General features: G+C 34.5%; 1 protein-coding gene across 1 annotated transcript; it reads left to right on the top strand.

Annotated features, from left to right (window-relative positions):
• The first annotated feature begins 10519 nt into the window (after positions 1 to 10519).
• Positions 10520 to 11446, top strand: LOC119532891 (olfactory receptor 4K15-like). Its single transcript, XM_037835135.1, has one exon. The coding sequence runs from the start codon at positions 10520 to 10522 to the stop codon at positions 11444 to 11446; it is 927 nt and encodes a 308-aa protein (XP_037691063.1).
• Positions 11447 to 14422: the final 2976 nt, after the last annotated feature.

Raw genomic sequence — 14422 nt, 5'->3', positions numbered from 1 at the left:
GTTCATGGTATGATCATATAGTTATGAGTTCATCACCACAATCTATTTCTGAACATTTTCCTTACATCAGAAAGAAACAGAATAAGAATAAAAAATAAAAGTGAAAAAAGAACACCCAAACCATTCCCCCCATCCCACCATATTTGTCATTTAGTTTTTATCCCCATTTTTCTACTCATCCATCCATACACTGGATAAAGGGGGTGTGATCCACAAGGTTTTCACAATTACACTGTCACCCCTTGTAATCTACATAGTTATATAATCATCTTCAGGAGTCTAGACTGCAGGGTTGGAGTTTGGTAGTTTCAGGTATTTACTTCTAGCTACTCCAGTACATCAAAACCTAAGAGGTGTTATCTATATAGTGCATAAGAATGTCCACCAGAATGACCTCTTGACTCCATTTGAAATCTCTCAGCCACTGAAACTATTTTGTCTCATTTTGCATAGCCCTTTTGGTCAAGAAGATACTCTCAGCCCCATGATGCCGGGTCCAGATTCATCTCCGGGAGTCATATCCTGCATTGCCAGGGAGATTTATACCCCTGGGAGTCAGGTCCCATGTGGGGGGAGGGCAGTGAGTTCACCTTTCGAGGTGGCTCAGTTAGACAGAGAGAGGGCCACATCTGAGCAACAAAGAGGTACTCAAGGGGAGACTCTTAGGCACAATTACATGCAAATTTAGCCTCTCCTTTGCAGTAACAAGCTTCATAAGGGCAAGTCCCATGATTGAGGGCTCAGCACATCAATTCACCAGTCCTCAATGTTTCTCATTTTTGGTGATTATCAATGAAGTTACTATAGACATTAGTGTATGGGTTTTTGTGTGAACATTATTTTTCTTTTCTCTTGAGTAGATACCTAAGTGTGATATTCCTGGATCTTATGGTAGCTGTATTCTTTAGAAGCAGCTTTATTAAGGTATAATTGATATACAATAAACTGAATATATTTGAAGTGCACAATTTAACAAATGTTGACATATCTGTATATGTTTGTGTGTGTGTATGTATGTATCAGGGAAACTACTACCACAGTCAAAGTAATGAACATATCCATTTCCCTATAATTTTCTCGTACCCCTCCCCAGTGCACCATTTGTACTCTTTTTTTTTTCTGATTTTTCCCACCCAGTAAAATTATTTGAGTTTCATTTGTGTTGCTATATGTATTTATAATTGTTCCTTTTTACTGTTGAGTAGTGTTCCATTGTATGGCCAAACCACAGCTTATTTTTCCATTCTTCTATTGATAGACATTTGAATTGTGTCCACTTTTGGCTATTACGAATATGGCTGCTACATATGTTTGTGTACAAGTCTTTGTTGCTTTCTTATCTTTTTAGGCATATAACTAGGAATAGAAAGGCTATATCACAATATGTTTAACTTTTTAGGAAACTGTCACATTTTTTCTCAACTACTTTATCATTTTACATTCCCTCATTTTCACAGGAGTTCTGGTTCTTCCACATCTTCATTGAACTTGTTATGATTAGTATTTAATTTTAGATATTTCTATTAGCTGTGATGTGTCTCATAGTTTTAATTAGTGTTTCCCTAATGACTAATTACCTTGATTTTATTTTATTTTTTCTTATATCTGTATATCTTTGGTGAAATGTCTCTTGAAATCTTTTGTTCATTGTTTTACTGGGTTATTTGCTTACCTATTATTGAGTTTTGAGAATTCTTTCCATATTTTGGATACAAGTCCTTCCTCATACATGCTTTATAAAGATTTTCTCCCTATTTGTGGCTTGCATTTTTATTCAATGTCTTTTGAAGAGCAGAGCATTTACTTTCCAATATTTTAAATATAACAATTTGTTCTATGGATTGAGAATTTTGGGTTGTATCTAAGAAATCCTTGCCTAACTCGATGTCACAAAGCTTTTATAAAATAAATCCTTTTGTTTTCTTCTTTTCATTTTTTTAGGCTGTTGACCATCAACACCATTTGTTGAAAATACTGTTCTTTCTCTTATGAATCCTTTTTGTACCCAACTCAAAAATCAATTGTTCATATATGCATTGATTGATTGCTATATTTTATTATGTTTCATTGAAATTTTTATCTAACTTTGCACCATTATCATACTGTTTTGATTACTGTAGCTTTATAAGAGGTAATGAAATCAGATAGTATTGGCTTTCTAACTTTCTTTTCTTTATCAAAGTTGTGGCCTTCTACCTCCATTGCACATCCATATGAATTTTAGAATCAGCTTGTCAACCTTAAAAGATAAAAACTTGCTTGGATACTGATTGGTTTTGTGTTGAATCTATGAATCAACTTGGAAAAAACTGACCTTTTAACAATAATGAATCTTTCAACACATGAACAAGGTATATCTTTCCATTCAGTTATACTCTCTTTAATTTATCTTAGCAATGTTTTATAGTTTCTGGTGTACTGTTCTTTTCCGTCTTCAAGCAGATTTATCTCTAAATACTTCATTTTTTGGTGGTGTTTTAAATGACTGTTTTAAAAGCTTTAAATACCACTGATTTTTCTATGTTTACTTTGTACCCTGTGACTTTGCTAAACTCATTTGTTGGGTTAGTAGTGTTACAGTTTTCTATGTAGCCCAGTGGTTGGCAAATTCTTTCTGTAATGGGCCAGATAATAAATATGGTTCTTAGGCTTTAAAAGCCATACTCCCTCCCTCAGGACCATTTAATTCAGCTGTTCTTGTGCAAAAACTGCCATAAACAGTATAGAACAAATTATTGTGGTTTTGATCCACTAGAACTTTATTTACAAAACCATGTGGAGGGCCAGATTTGGCCCCAAGGCTGGATTTGCCAACTGCTGACATAAACAATTATCTTGCCAGAAAATAGTCATAGTGTTGATTCTTTGTTTTTCATGTATGCCTAATTTTTTTGTTTTTCTTGCCTTATTGCCCTGGCTAGGACTTTCTGTATGCAGTTGAATAAAAGTTAAAAGCAGTGAGACAGGACATCCTTGCTTCATTTTTGATCTTAGAGAAAGCATTCACTCTTTTACCATTAAGAGCTGTAGGTTTTTGTAGATGCCTTTTATAATCTTAAGAGTTTTCCATTTTATTCCTTGTTTTTTGTCTTTACCATGAATAGATGTTGAATTTTTCCAGTGGCTTTCTTCTTTATTGTGAAACTATCAAGATAATCATGTTGTTGGACCAGCTTTGCTTTCTTCAGATGAACCAAGTTTCATCATTATACATTGCTTGATGACACTTACTAATATTTTGTTAAGGATTTTTACATGTATGTTCATGAGATATAGTGATCCATGGCTTACTTTGCTGGTAATCGATTTGTCTTGTCTTTGTGTTGTAATGCTTGCCTAAAAATGAATTGGGAAGTGTTCTGTCTTCTATTCATGACCCCACAATATATTGATTAATTCTGCAAATATATTTAGTGGTTTCTGTGTGCCAAACACCAGAGTTAAAGAGTTGATTTATACAGCCCATTCCTGAAGGAGATCTGAGCTGAATGAATTATATTTTCTTCATCAACTTTCTCCAGAGTTAGAAGATTTTTATTAAAATTATATATTTTAATATATATACTAAATATATATTATATATATCAGTGATGAATTTTAAAATGATTAATAGATGAAAAATTAGTATAATATATTATCGCTTTTATTGTATAAAAACCAACCAGCAGATTTTTACTTTTCATTTATTTTTGCCCTCTTTATGAGCCTCAAGTTTTTGACTATTTCTTCCCTCTGTCTCATATAATCAATTTTACTCCTTCTTCTGGATCTTTCTCAGTATTTTACAACCTAGAGAGCATCTTTCAAGGTCACCATTTTGTTAAATCCTGAAGTCATTTCTCAGTCCTCGTCATACTTGTCAGTTGTACATGCTGGTACAGCTAATCACATTCTTCTTCCAGAAACACTTCATTTTGCTTTTAGTGCATTATTTTCTTCTTGCTTCACTTATATCATTCTGATGATTCCTCCTCCATCTTTTGTGGAGTTTCTGCCTCCTTTCTCTGACCTCTTAATGTTAGAGGGTACCTGTGGGATCCCAGGGCCCAGGCCTCACTCTGACACTCTGTGAAATCCAAAAAGCACACAACAGCCTGCATGACCTACGTAGGCTAATGTTTAAGCAAACCTCCATAAGCAGGGAGGTGTGTGCAGATGGTCCGTGTAAGCTAGGCAACAGGCTCTTCTCTGTGTAGTATGTTAGCCCATGCCTTACTCTTCTGCGGAGCCCTTGAGGTGTTATGTGACACTCTGAGGATAGTTCATCTTTCCCTCTGTCACAAGACCCCCTTTCATGTATCTATGTCCTCATGCTCTTTGGGATGACTTTGTTTCAGGCCTCTAAAACTGGCTTTGCTAATTCCCACCTAACTGCAGACAGTACTTTCACACTGGGCTCTGAACCTGCTGCCAACAGAGCAGCTTGACTGGCTTCTTGCTTACCTCCTATAAGTAACTTCCCTTAATAGAGTTTGTGTCTTGCTCTGTTCCTGGTGTTTTCTTTGGTCTTCCTGCTGGACCAGCCCCTGAGGCCCAGAAGCATCCTGAGGGCTCCATTCTTGGGACTCTTATTATTTCTCCTACTCTGCCAGAGATCTTGTTTAACTGCAAGGCTTTAAATACCATATATGTATATATAGTGATGAGATATGAGTTTATATTTTCAACTGGGCCTTTCCTTTGAACTCCAGACTTCAATACCCATCATCATTTGGATTTCTGTTACTCATTTCATCCTTAACATGTCCAAAATTGAACTCCTGAGAGTCCTTCAAAAAACTACTACTCCAAGTTAATAGAACCCCTCTCAGTCAATGGAATCTTCAGCTTCCTAATGGATCAGGCAAAGAATTTAGAGTCAAAATTGATACTTTTTCTTATACCACTCTTTAAATATTTTGGCAAATCCCACTGGCTCCATCGTGAAAATACACTCGGAATCTGACCACTTCTCATGATCTCTATCACAGCTACTCCATTCAGCCATCTGCTTGGATTTTTACAACTGCCTCCTAATAGTTTTCCAGGCTCAAACCCTTCCGGATATTTCATCTATTATATTCCCTGTAAGCTAAAGTTGATACAATGGCCTACAAGCCCAAATGCCTTCTAATCTGTATTCCCTCTCTGATCTTATCTCTAAAAATACTTGTTCTTGTACACCCAGTTCCAGTCACCTTGGACTTGTTGCTGTTACTAGACAAAATTATTAAACAGATACCAAAAAAAAAAAAACACAAAAAATCCTGTATCTGCAGTCATTTATCATGTTATGTTGGGATGAAGAATGAGAAAGGAAAAATTTAAACACCTTCCCAAATGTTTGCAACCCTTAAAGCAATGAATGATTTTAAAATTTATTCTGGACAACTATTAAAGGACTTGTTCTTTTATGGAAGAGTATCAATTAAGTTAAACAGGGAACACACTTTTTTGTAACTGCTGCTGGTTGTAGAAATCAAAAGGGTTGGACTTTCAGTCAGGAGAACTAGTTTGTATTCAAAACTGCTCCACAGTTTTTGGAATCTTGAGGAGTCTACTCAACTAACTTGAATTCCAGTCCCACATGTATAGAAGAAGCAGACTGAATCAAATCATTTATTTCTCAACCAAAATAAAAATAAGCACTGGTACATTTTTGAATATATGAAATTTCATGAGCTTACAGTATAAACAGACAAGTGGAGAGGTGCCCTGATAGCTGCAGATTGGAGGTGGGTGGAGATTTGGAGCCTCTACTCTCCTTAGGAGCATGTGGGGCACCTGCCCAACACTCCAGGGGTCCACACATGAAAGGATGAAATTCCCTGAATTAAACAATCTCTCTCTTCCTTCCCTCATCTTTTATAATCTTATTTTCAGCCTCTTCATGGCCTTTGCTTGCAATCAGTTAAGTCTGAATTTCCTATCCCTGCAATGTTTATTACTTTTATCCCTACTTTGTCTATGCCTGACTCACAACTTCTGGGACATGCAGGGAACTTCTGCAGTAACCTCCAGTAGTGTGCACTCACCTGTGGCCTTTGCCCCCTCCAGTCAATTCCACAGCCACTGTCAGTTACATATTCCTGAAGCATATTCTCCTGCACTTCAGTGGTGAATAGTATTCCATGTTCCAACAAGTTAAGTTCAAAATAGAAAGGCCTGTCCTTGAGGTCTTCCAAAACACAAATCAATAAAACTCTCTAGCATATGCTATCCAAGCTGGTGTAGTGGCTCTGGGATCACTTCCAATTTTCTTTACTCATATTTGTTTATTTTCATCTATGTGCACTGTGTAATCGTCCTTCATTCACTCTCTCCGCCTTTCAAAATGGTACATCTTAGTTAATATGACATTTTTTTCCTCTTCACAAATACTACCTTGTTTCCTTCCTCCTTCCACTTTCTGTTTCCCTCCTCCACCCTCTCCTCCTTCTTCATTGTTCTTCCATCTTTCCTGATGGTTCCATAAAAATATTATCTTTCCCAGTGATGAATTCCTTTATCATTTTGTTTGCACTTCTCTTATAATATGTAAACTATTCTATTTTGCATTGTGCTTCTGTTTATTTTCTTTAATTGCCCTTTCTAAATTACAAACTACTTGAAGATACAGTTTGCCTTACTTATTCCTGAATTTGTATTTTGTGGTTTTGCATGTATTAGATACTCAATTTTTAAAATTTCTTGAATTAAATTTAATCTGGGGGATGCAGAAAAATAAGACATATTCTGTTTTGCCAAATGATTTATAATTTGCTATATTGTAATATTTTACTATACCTATCATTACAATATTTAGAATGTGGCATGAAACAATGTTTTTCACAGAAAATGTTAATGGTAGTGATTGGGACTGAACTGATTCTGCAGAGAAAATCAAAGGTGCTTTATGAGAATTCAATTACAACTCTAGATAATTCTCAGAAATCTTGCCTGTGAGTAAATATTCATAGAAAATGAATTCCACACTAGTTACAAGAGGCTGTTAAAATAACAAATGTATAAAGTAGTTTGGAAACATAACCTTTCAAAGTATTTATCCTTACATAGAAATAGTATTTGCTAGGTTATGACTTAAAGGGCTTGTTAGCAATGGTCCCCTGGGACAAAATTACCCTTCAATGAGAAATATCTCTCCAACTCTACCTCCTCTTATATAAAGTATTGAAAAGACAAAGAGAAGCATATTTCAAGCAATATGAGAAGAATGCATTTTTAATCTCATCATAATATCTCAGTCTATTCCTGTGGAATTCCTGAAATAAAAAGTGGGGACAAATTCCACCTCTCTTAATGAATCTATATGGCATTGCAGCAAAGACTCATGTAAGTTTTAATACTTTTGCCAATTCAAATAGTTTATAATTCAAATCCAATTATATTAATGAGGTGGCATTTATCTCACTGTGTTTGAACTCCCTTTAATGTTCTGAAATGAGGTGTTTTATTTTCCATATGCCACTAAATTTCATGCCTGAAAAAGTGAATTTCTCTTCTGCAGACTCAGCCACTCTGATCTCTGGGCTTATAATTTCAGCTATATATCATAAATGTGGTGCTAAACTGAATGGCCAGTATATTTGCTTGAATTAAATTGCTTCTTTAGACATGGAGGCATGCATAGATTTTAGTTGTTGCATTGTTCTCCATCACATATTATGCCAACATAGTATTAGAATCCTTAGCATACTGTTTCTGCAATGAAAATTACAGCTTTGTCATTTCTTTGCCATATGGTTGGGGCAATGATTTAACTGAGATAATGTAATATAACGATAAAACTATACTTTAATGATTATTGTGAGCATTCTCAAATACAGACACACACACACTTTCATAACATCACTTCTGAGGAATTAGATGAAACCAAGGGAGTTTTCCAAGAGGGCAAATTAGTGAATGAAAAAATTATCCCATAAAGCTATTTTAGTTATTTTAATGATTTCTTTGGAAATTATAATGAAAATTTTTGATGGAAAATTTACCAAAATTGATAGTCCACTGCGTCATTCTTGGTTTATAGTGTATTACAGATATTATTTCGAGTTCCACGCCTTCAGAGACTACAAGTTATTTACATATTGGTGTCACAAATATCTAACTTCAGCTAGTTGATGTGTGGCCTGTCCATAATTTAGTGCTCACAAAGAGTCACATAAATAAAAATTCTCAACCTAGCATTTTGACTTGCATCAGGATAAGTTTGCGGGTCCATCTTCTCTTTTGCATATGTCTTTCATCTTGTTTCTTGTGAATTTTTCCCCTTTCCTGTTTTATTTATTTGTATGTTTATTCCTTTTACCTTTAATTTGTCTCTATAATGACTTTGGGACAGAAGATTTTTCATAATTCCTATTAAGTTTGTAAGGTGCAGAGTTTATGGAATTACTTAAAATTGCATGGCCAGTGGCAGAGATTTGAGTTAAAATTTGGTTTCTGATACCTTATTTTATTCACTAGGTTGTATGTCTCCCATATGAACTAGAGGTCTAAAAGATCCCTAAAATGTTTATATTAAAATATCGTCTTCTTCCACATGCTTACTAAAAGTTCACCCTAATTAATGACATATGATAACTTTGTGGTATTCCGAAATGTTCATTTAAAACATCTCTAGTGTCAGAGTTTCAACATCTGTCTTCTGGTTTTTAATATTTATTTTTACATTTCATGTTACATTATTTCTCAGGTACAAAACAGAAGAATATGTTGATGAATGTTAAGCCAAATGAATCAATGAGAGTTTTATGTTAGAGCTTGGAGGACCTTACTAAGTAGAAATTTGAAGAAGTTATGTATTCATTCTGAAGAAGCTTATTTTTGAAAACTAAAGTAAGGGATAATATATGTCTAGTTACAGGGGACATGAAAGAGATGTTAGCCTATTTATAGGATTCCTTATCATGGAATTAGGTAAAAGGGCCAGTGAAAAAGAACAGAATTTCTTGGTGTGATTTTAGGGGACAGAGGTATGTTGAAAATCTTCAACCTTACTCTCCTTCAACACTTAAGTTGTAATTTCTGTGACAGAATTTCATCTTCTCAGGCATATGGATTGATTACCACCACCACAACATTGCCTCCCCCCTCCACTCTTTGTCCAAGATAGGTGGCAATTGGAAAGGAAACGTCTCAAATTTTCACTCCTATGAACTCACTTAATATACTTTTTTCATAGGCACTATTGCATAAACATTTTGTCAAAGAACTTGGAATTTCAGTACAGTTCTTGAAATAATAGAAACATACAGGTTGTACAAGACGTTTTAAGTAGGACAACAAAAGCAGAAACCGTTTGGAAAAATTATGGATCTGAATTTATTAAAATATTTTAAACAATGTTATAGAAAATATGCATGAAATTAAAAGGTAAAAAGCAAACCAAAGTATTTGTGGAATATCTATATAAAGGGAAATAGTTTAATATGTAAACTGTTCTTAGAGCAAATAATAAAAAGGTGAACAGCACAATAGAAAACTGGGCAAATGTCATGGATTGGCAATTGAGAAGGGAAATGATATGAATGGCCTGTATATGTAAGAATAAATGGTCAAACCCATTAATAATTATAAAATGTATAGAAACATCAAAATGATACAATTTCAGGTAGCAAATATGCAAAGATAAAAAATTTGACATACTAGTTTGTCAAGCAATGTTGAGATAAAGAATGTACATTCTCATACATCATTTCAGAGAGATGACATTTTATGTAATGAACCAGAAATTAATGAAGTGCATAATTATAATGATGTATATTAACAAATAATTAGTTATGCACATAAAGCTTTAGCTAAAATTAAGTTTATCATAGAAGTGTTAATAATAGGAAAATTGAAAACATCCCTATAATAAAATATAACAATATTTATGACATATTGTTGAGTGGTAAGTTATAAACAATATGTACTTTATGGTGCTATATATCACTATAATATCACTATTAAGTAGGATGAGCAACACAGTTTCCTATTTGTAAATCATGTTAATTTTCCCATGTAAATATTTTCATGGTAGGGGGAGCAAAGGCATAGGAACTAACATATATTGATTACAAGCTACAGGCCAAGAAATTCTTAAAGTATTTTAGCTTTTCTAATTCTTCTTGCCTTACCACAATCCTATGAGACATATACTATTATTTACCCCAATTTAGAGATGTGAAAGCTGAACTATGGGGAGTTTGATTTGCCTAAGATCACAGCACTAGGAAATACAAGAGAAAGAATTTAAAATCTGTCTTACTCTTGAGCTTCACTGTCCTATACACCCTATTTTGTAGGAATTTTTAAATGGTGGAGTTGAGATGTAAATTTTATTTTTAGAAATATGAAAGTCCAGGATGTACAGAACAAATGATTGTGTGCAATGTGTGTTTCAGTGCTTAAGAGGATCTAATGTACATAACTATATTGAGTGGAAGTTAATGAGTGGTTTGGCTTGACTTATTTAGTCTCACAGCCTATGATGTTATTTCCATTTCCATTTTACTTTGCAGGAAAATTTCTGAACCAGGATCAGAAATTGGAGATCATGGACCAAGGAAATACTTCAAGAGTTACTGAATTTGTATTGCATAGTCTTTCAGGTCCTCGAGAGCTTCAGCTTTTCTATTTTGCATTCTTTACACTTTTCTATATTTCCATTCTGCTGTGGAACCTCCTCATTGTGCTCACGATCATCTCTGAACCTGTGCTACACACACCCATGTACTTCCTTCTCAGTAATCTCTCCTTCATTGATGTGTGTCTGTCCACCTTTGCCACCCCGAAAATGATTGCTGACTTCCTTGTGGAACACAAGACCATCTCTTTTGAAGGCTGCATGGCCCAGATATTCTTTCAGCATGTCTTTGGTGGTGGAGAAATGATGCTCCTGGTGGCCATGGCGTATGATAGATATGTAGCCATATGTCAACCCCTGCACTATGCAGCCATCATGAGCTTACGCAAGTGCACAGGCCTCGTGGTGGGCCCCTGGGTCATTGGGGTTCTGCACTCATTAAGTCAGCTGGTTTTCATAGTAAACCTTCCATTCTGTGGCCCCAATAAAGTGGACAGCTTTTTCTGTGACCTTCCCCTGGTTATCAAACTTGCCTGCACTGATACCTATCTCCTCCAGATTCTGATGCTTTCCTACAGTATTCTAATGGCCGTGAGCTCCTTTGTGCTCTTGCTGATATCCTATTCGGTCATCCTGGTCACCTTACAGCGTCATTCCTCAGCGAGCATGGCCAAGGCCCGGTCCACTCTGACTGCTCACATCAGTGTGGTGACCCTTTTCTATGGGCCCTGCATTTTCATCTATGCCTGGCCTTTTGGTAACTTCCCAGCAGACAAGGAGCTCTCAATATTCTATACTGTTTTCACCCCTCTCTTAAACCCCTTGATCTATGCTTTAAGAAATAAGGAAGTAATAACAGCAATGCGAAAACTGAGGAGTCCACAAATCAGTTCCTGACAATCTCGCAACTTTCCCTTGTGATAAATAACAGCCCATAATAAAAATCTGGTCACTGCACCTTCCTGTATGAATTATTGTTATATCTGAAATGCCATAGGGCACATTTCCTTTGTTTTTGTAACAGAAACACACTACCTCAGGAAACACTGGAATGGAATTTCTTATCAATTGATTTTGATATTGTTCCTATTTTATTCAGAATAAAATTAATTTTAAAAATAAAAGTCTTCATTGTTAATAAAAATTAATATTACTTTCAAATTCATGTTTCTTCTGCTTAACTTGAAAATCTATAAACATGTACCAAATACTAATGCAAGATATTTAAACCATATTTTAATTTTCAGACTAGTATTTAATTTGCAGATATTTGTAGTCATCTCATTTGATATCAAAATTAGTGACAGGTAATTATAAATTTTACATAGTAGGATATGTTCCACCTTTCTCACCATACAGAGGTTGGAGAATAAATCTGGTTACAGATCTAAACTTCTCATTCTTCCCCCTTTGTATATTTAAAACATGCCTATGTGTATAACCCTTTTTATTCTAATTATTTCTGTCTGAACCAAGGAACTAAATGCATTGAGATAAATTGTTTTGTATATATGAATCCTCACTGTAACTATACAAGATTAGGGATCAGTTAGTGAATAGATTCCTTTACCAAACGCACCATATGAACTCAGAAGCAAAACCAACCTGTATTTTCCATTAATTATGCTATAAATAGCAAAGCCTGGATCCACAATTAAAGTTCTTCTGTCGCAATGTATGAAAGAGAAGTTCATAATTGCCACTCAAAATTAGTGGTTTGATGAGTACAATAACAGATGTCTCTCCATATACCAACACTGCCACATATATGCCTTTGCACTATATATTCCCAGGCCTACCTCCAGACCATGGCCTTAATCTACACCAACCGATAAATCATAATTGAAAATACACATTTTTCAATGGCCTCAAAAAGTATAAGAGTATTCCTTTGGATTTTCAAAAGAAGTCTACATTTTCATACTTAAATTTAATAGTTAATAATTACTCTTAGTCTAATTCCTGTTTTATCAATTAGGAAACCAAGAGAAATCTTACAAGTTAAGTGAGATGACCATATTCACAATCAGCAAGTCAAAAAAGTAAGGTATATAGCTTGATATTCTGACCTCTAATATTTGAGAAAGAATGCAATACCATAAACCTGAGTTATCCATTTGAAATAGAGTGAAAGATATGGTAGTATGGACCAGGATTTGATATCAATTGTTTTCTTTGTCACGATGTCACCATTCTGCAACATCTGTTTATTCCTTTCTGAAATATGGAATTAAAAATAATCTAATATAGTGCTGTGCCATGTGATGATTATGATGATGATAAAGTAAACATATTCAATGGTCACTATATAGTTTAAAAATTGCATCTTTGTTTAATATTTGTTTGATCTGCACATTATACCTGTGGATTAGCTAAAGATAATACTTTTATTTCTGACAATATTGAGATTCAGGTATTCTGAAACCCTTCCATAAAAAAAATCTATGAATTTTGGTGCATTCTTTAAAATAAACAAATGTCTTCACAGGGTTCTTTGGAAGAAGAAAAGTGTTGGGAAGTGATTTCAGGTGATGAAAATGATGGGGGAAATTTTGTCTGTGGAACAGTGTGGAGTAGAATTAGATCTTTATGCCTGGAACCCAGAAGGCCTATTTCTACAGTGAAGGTGTGGACTAGAATAGTGCCCCCAGGAGCACAAAGAAAAGACCAAAATAAATTTTCCCACTGGTCTTGTCTATAGTTCAAAAAATTATTTCCTCATGGATCTTATAATGATGGCATTGCTCATGTAAATGTTTGGATTTAAATTCATGTTGTTTTCATGGTCAGATGGGTTTTAACCTGAAAAATCAGTATGAAATATGGTCCATATTAGAGATCAATAAAACTCTTGGAGCATTTGGAAAAAGAAAGGTAAAAACCTCTCTAGAAGGTCACCTGTTTAACACTGTCAATATATGACTCTTTTTGAAATTGATTTCACTATCAAATCACAAAACCCAAGATGTGCTTTTCCTCAATCTACAAGAGTCATATAACCAAACAGGCAGGTAGAAAGAAAAAGAATGTTAAAAGATATATGATGCAAACAGCAATCAAAAAACTAAAAGTACAAATCCAGCAGCATACAAAACAGATTATAAACAATGACCAACTGGGATTTCTCTCAGGAATGCAGTGGTTCAAAACACAAAAAACATCAATGTAACTAATCACATTAATACAGTGAGTGAAAATTACTCACTCTATTATGGTTAATTAATGCAGAAAAAGCATTTGACAAAATTGGAGATCCATTCAGGATAAAATCATTTACCAAATAAAAATACAAAGGAACTCCCTAGACATGGTAACAACTATAGCTAATATTATTCTCCATGATGGAAGACTGGTCTTACCTGTAGGATCAGGACCAAAGAAATGATATGCACTTTTGTCACTTCAATTCATGTTGCACTGGGAATTCCAGCCGGAATAAATGTGCAAGAAATAGAAATTAAAGGCTTCCAACCTGGAAAGGAAGAAGTAAAACTATCCCTATTCACAGATGATATAATCCTATATAGAGTCCTAATGGTACACACCCACACAAAAAATACTAGAGGTAATAAAAAAAATCAGCAAAGTTAAAGGACACAAGACCAATGCATAAAAATAGCTGCATTTTTATACAATAGCAATGAGCAAACCAAAAGGAAATTAAAAAGACATTTCCATTTTCTCTAGCATACGGAAGAATAAAATATCTAGGAATAAATTTAACTAAGTATATGAAAGACTTGTTAACTGGCATGTACAATGTATTTTAAAAGAAATTAAAGAAGACCTAAATAAATGGAAAGCAATTCCATGTTCATGGATTGTAAAATGAGGTTTTTAAGATGACACAATTACCCAAAGTGATCTATGGAT

This window comes from Choloepus didactylus, chromosome 4 (assembly GCF_015220235.1).
Source record: "Choloepus didactylus isolate mChoDid1 chromosome 4, mChoDid1.pri, whole genome shotgun sequence".
Lineage (NCBI taxonomy): Eukaryota > Metazoa > Chordata > Mammalia > Pilosa > Megalonychidae > Choloepus > Choloepus didactylus.
Note: the sequence above shows the minus strand (reverse complement) of the source record. Positions and strands in the feature narration are given on the sequence as shown.

Coding starts and splice junctions, on each gene's coding strand:
- LOC119532891 (XM_037835135.1), top strand. CDS start 10,520: ATGGACCAAGGAAATACTTCAAGAGTTACTGAATTTGTATTGCATAGT.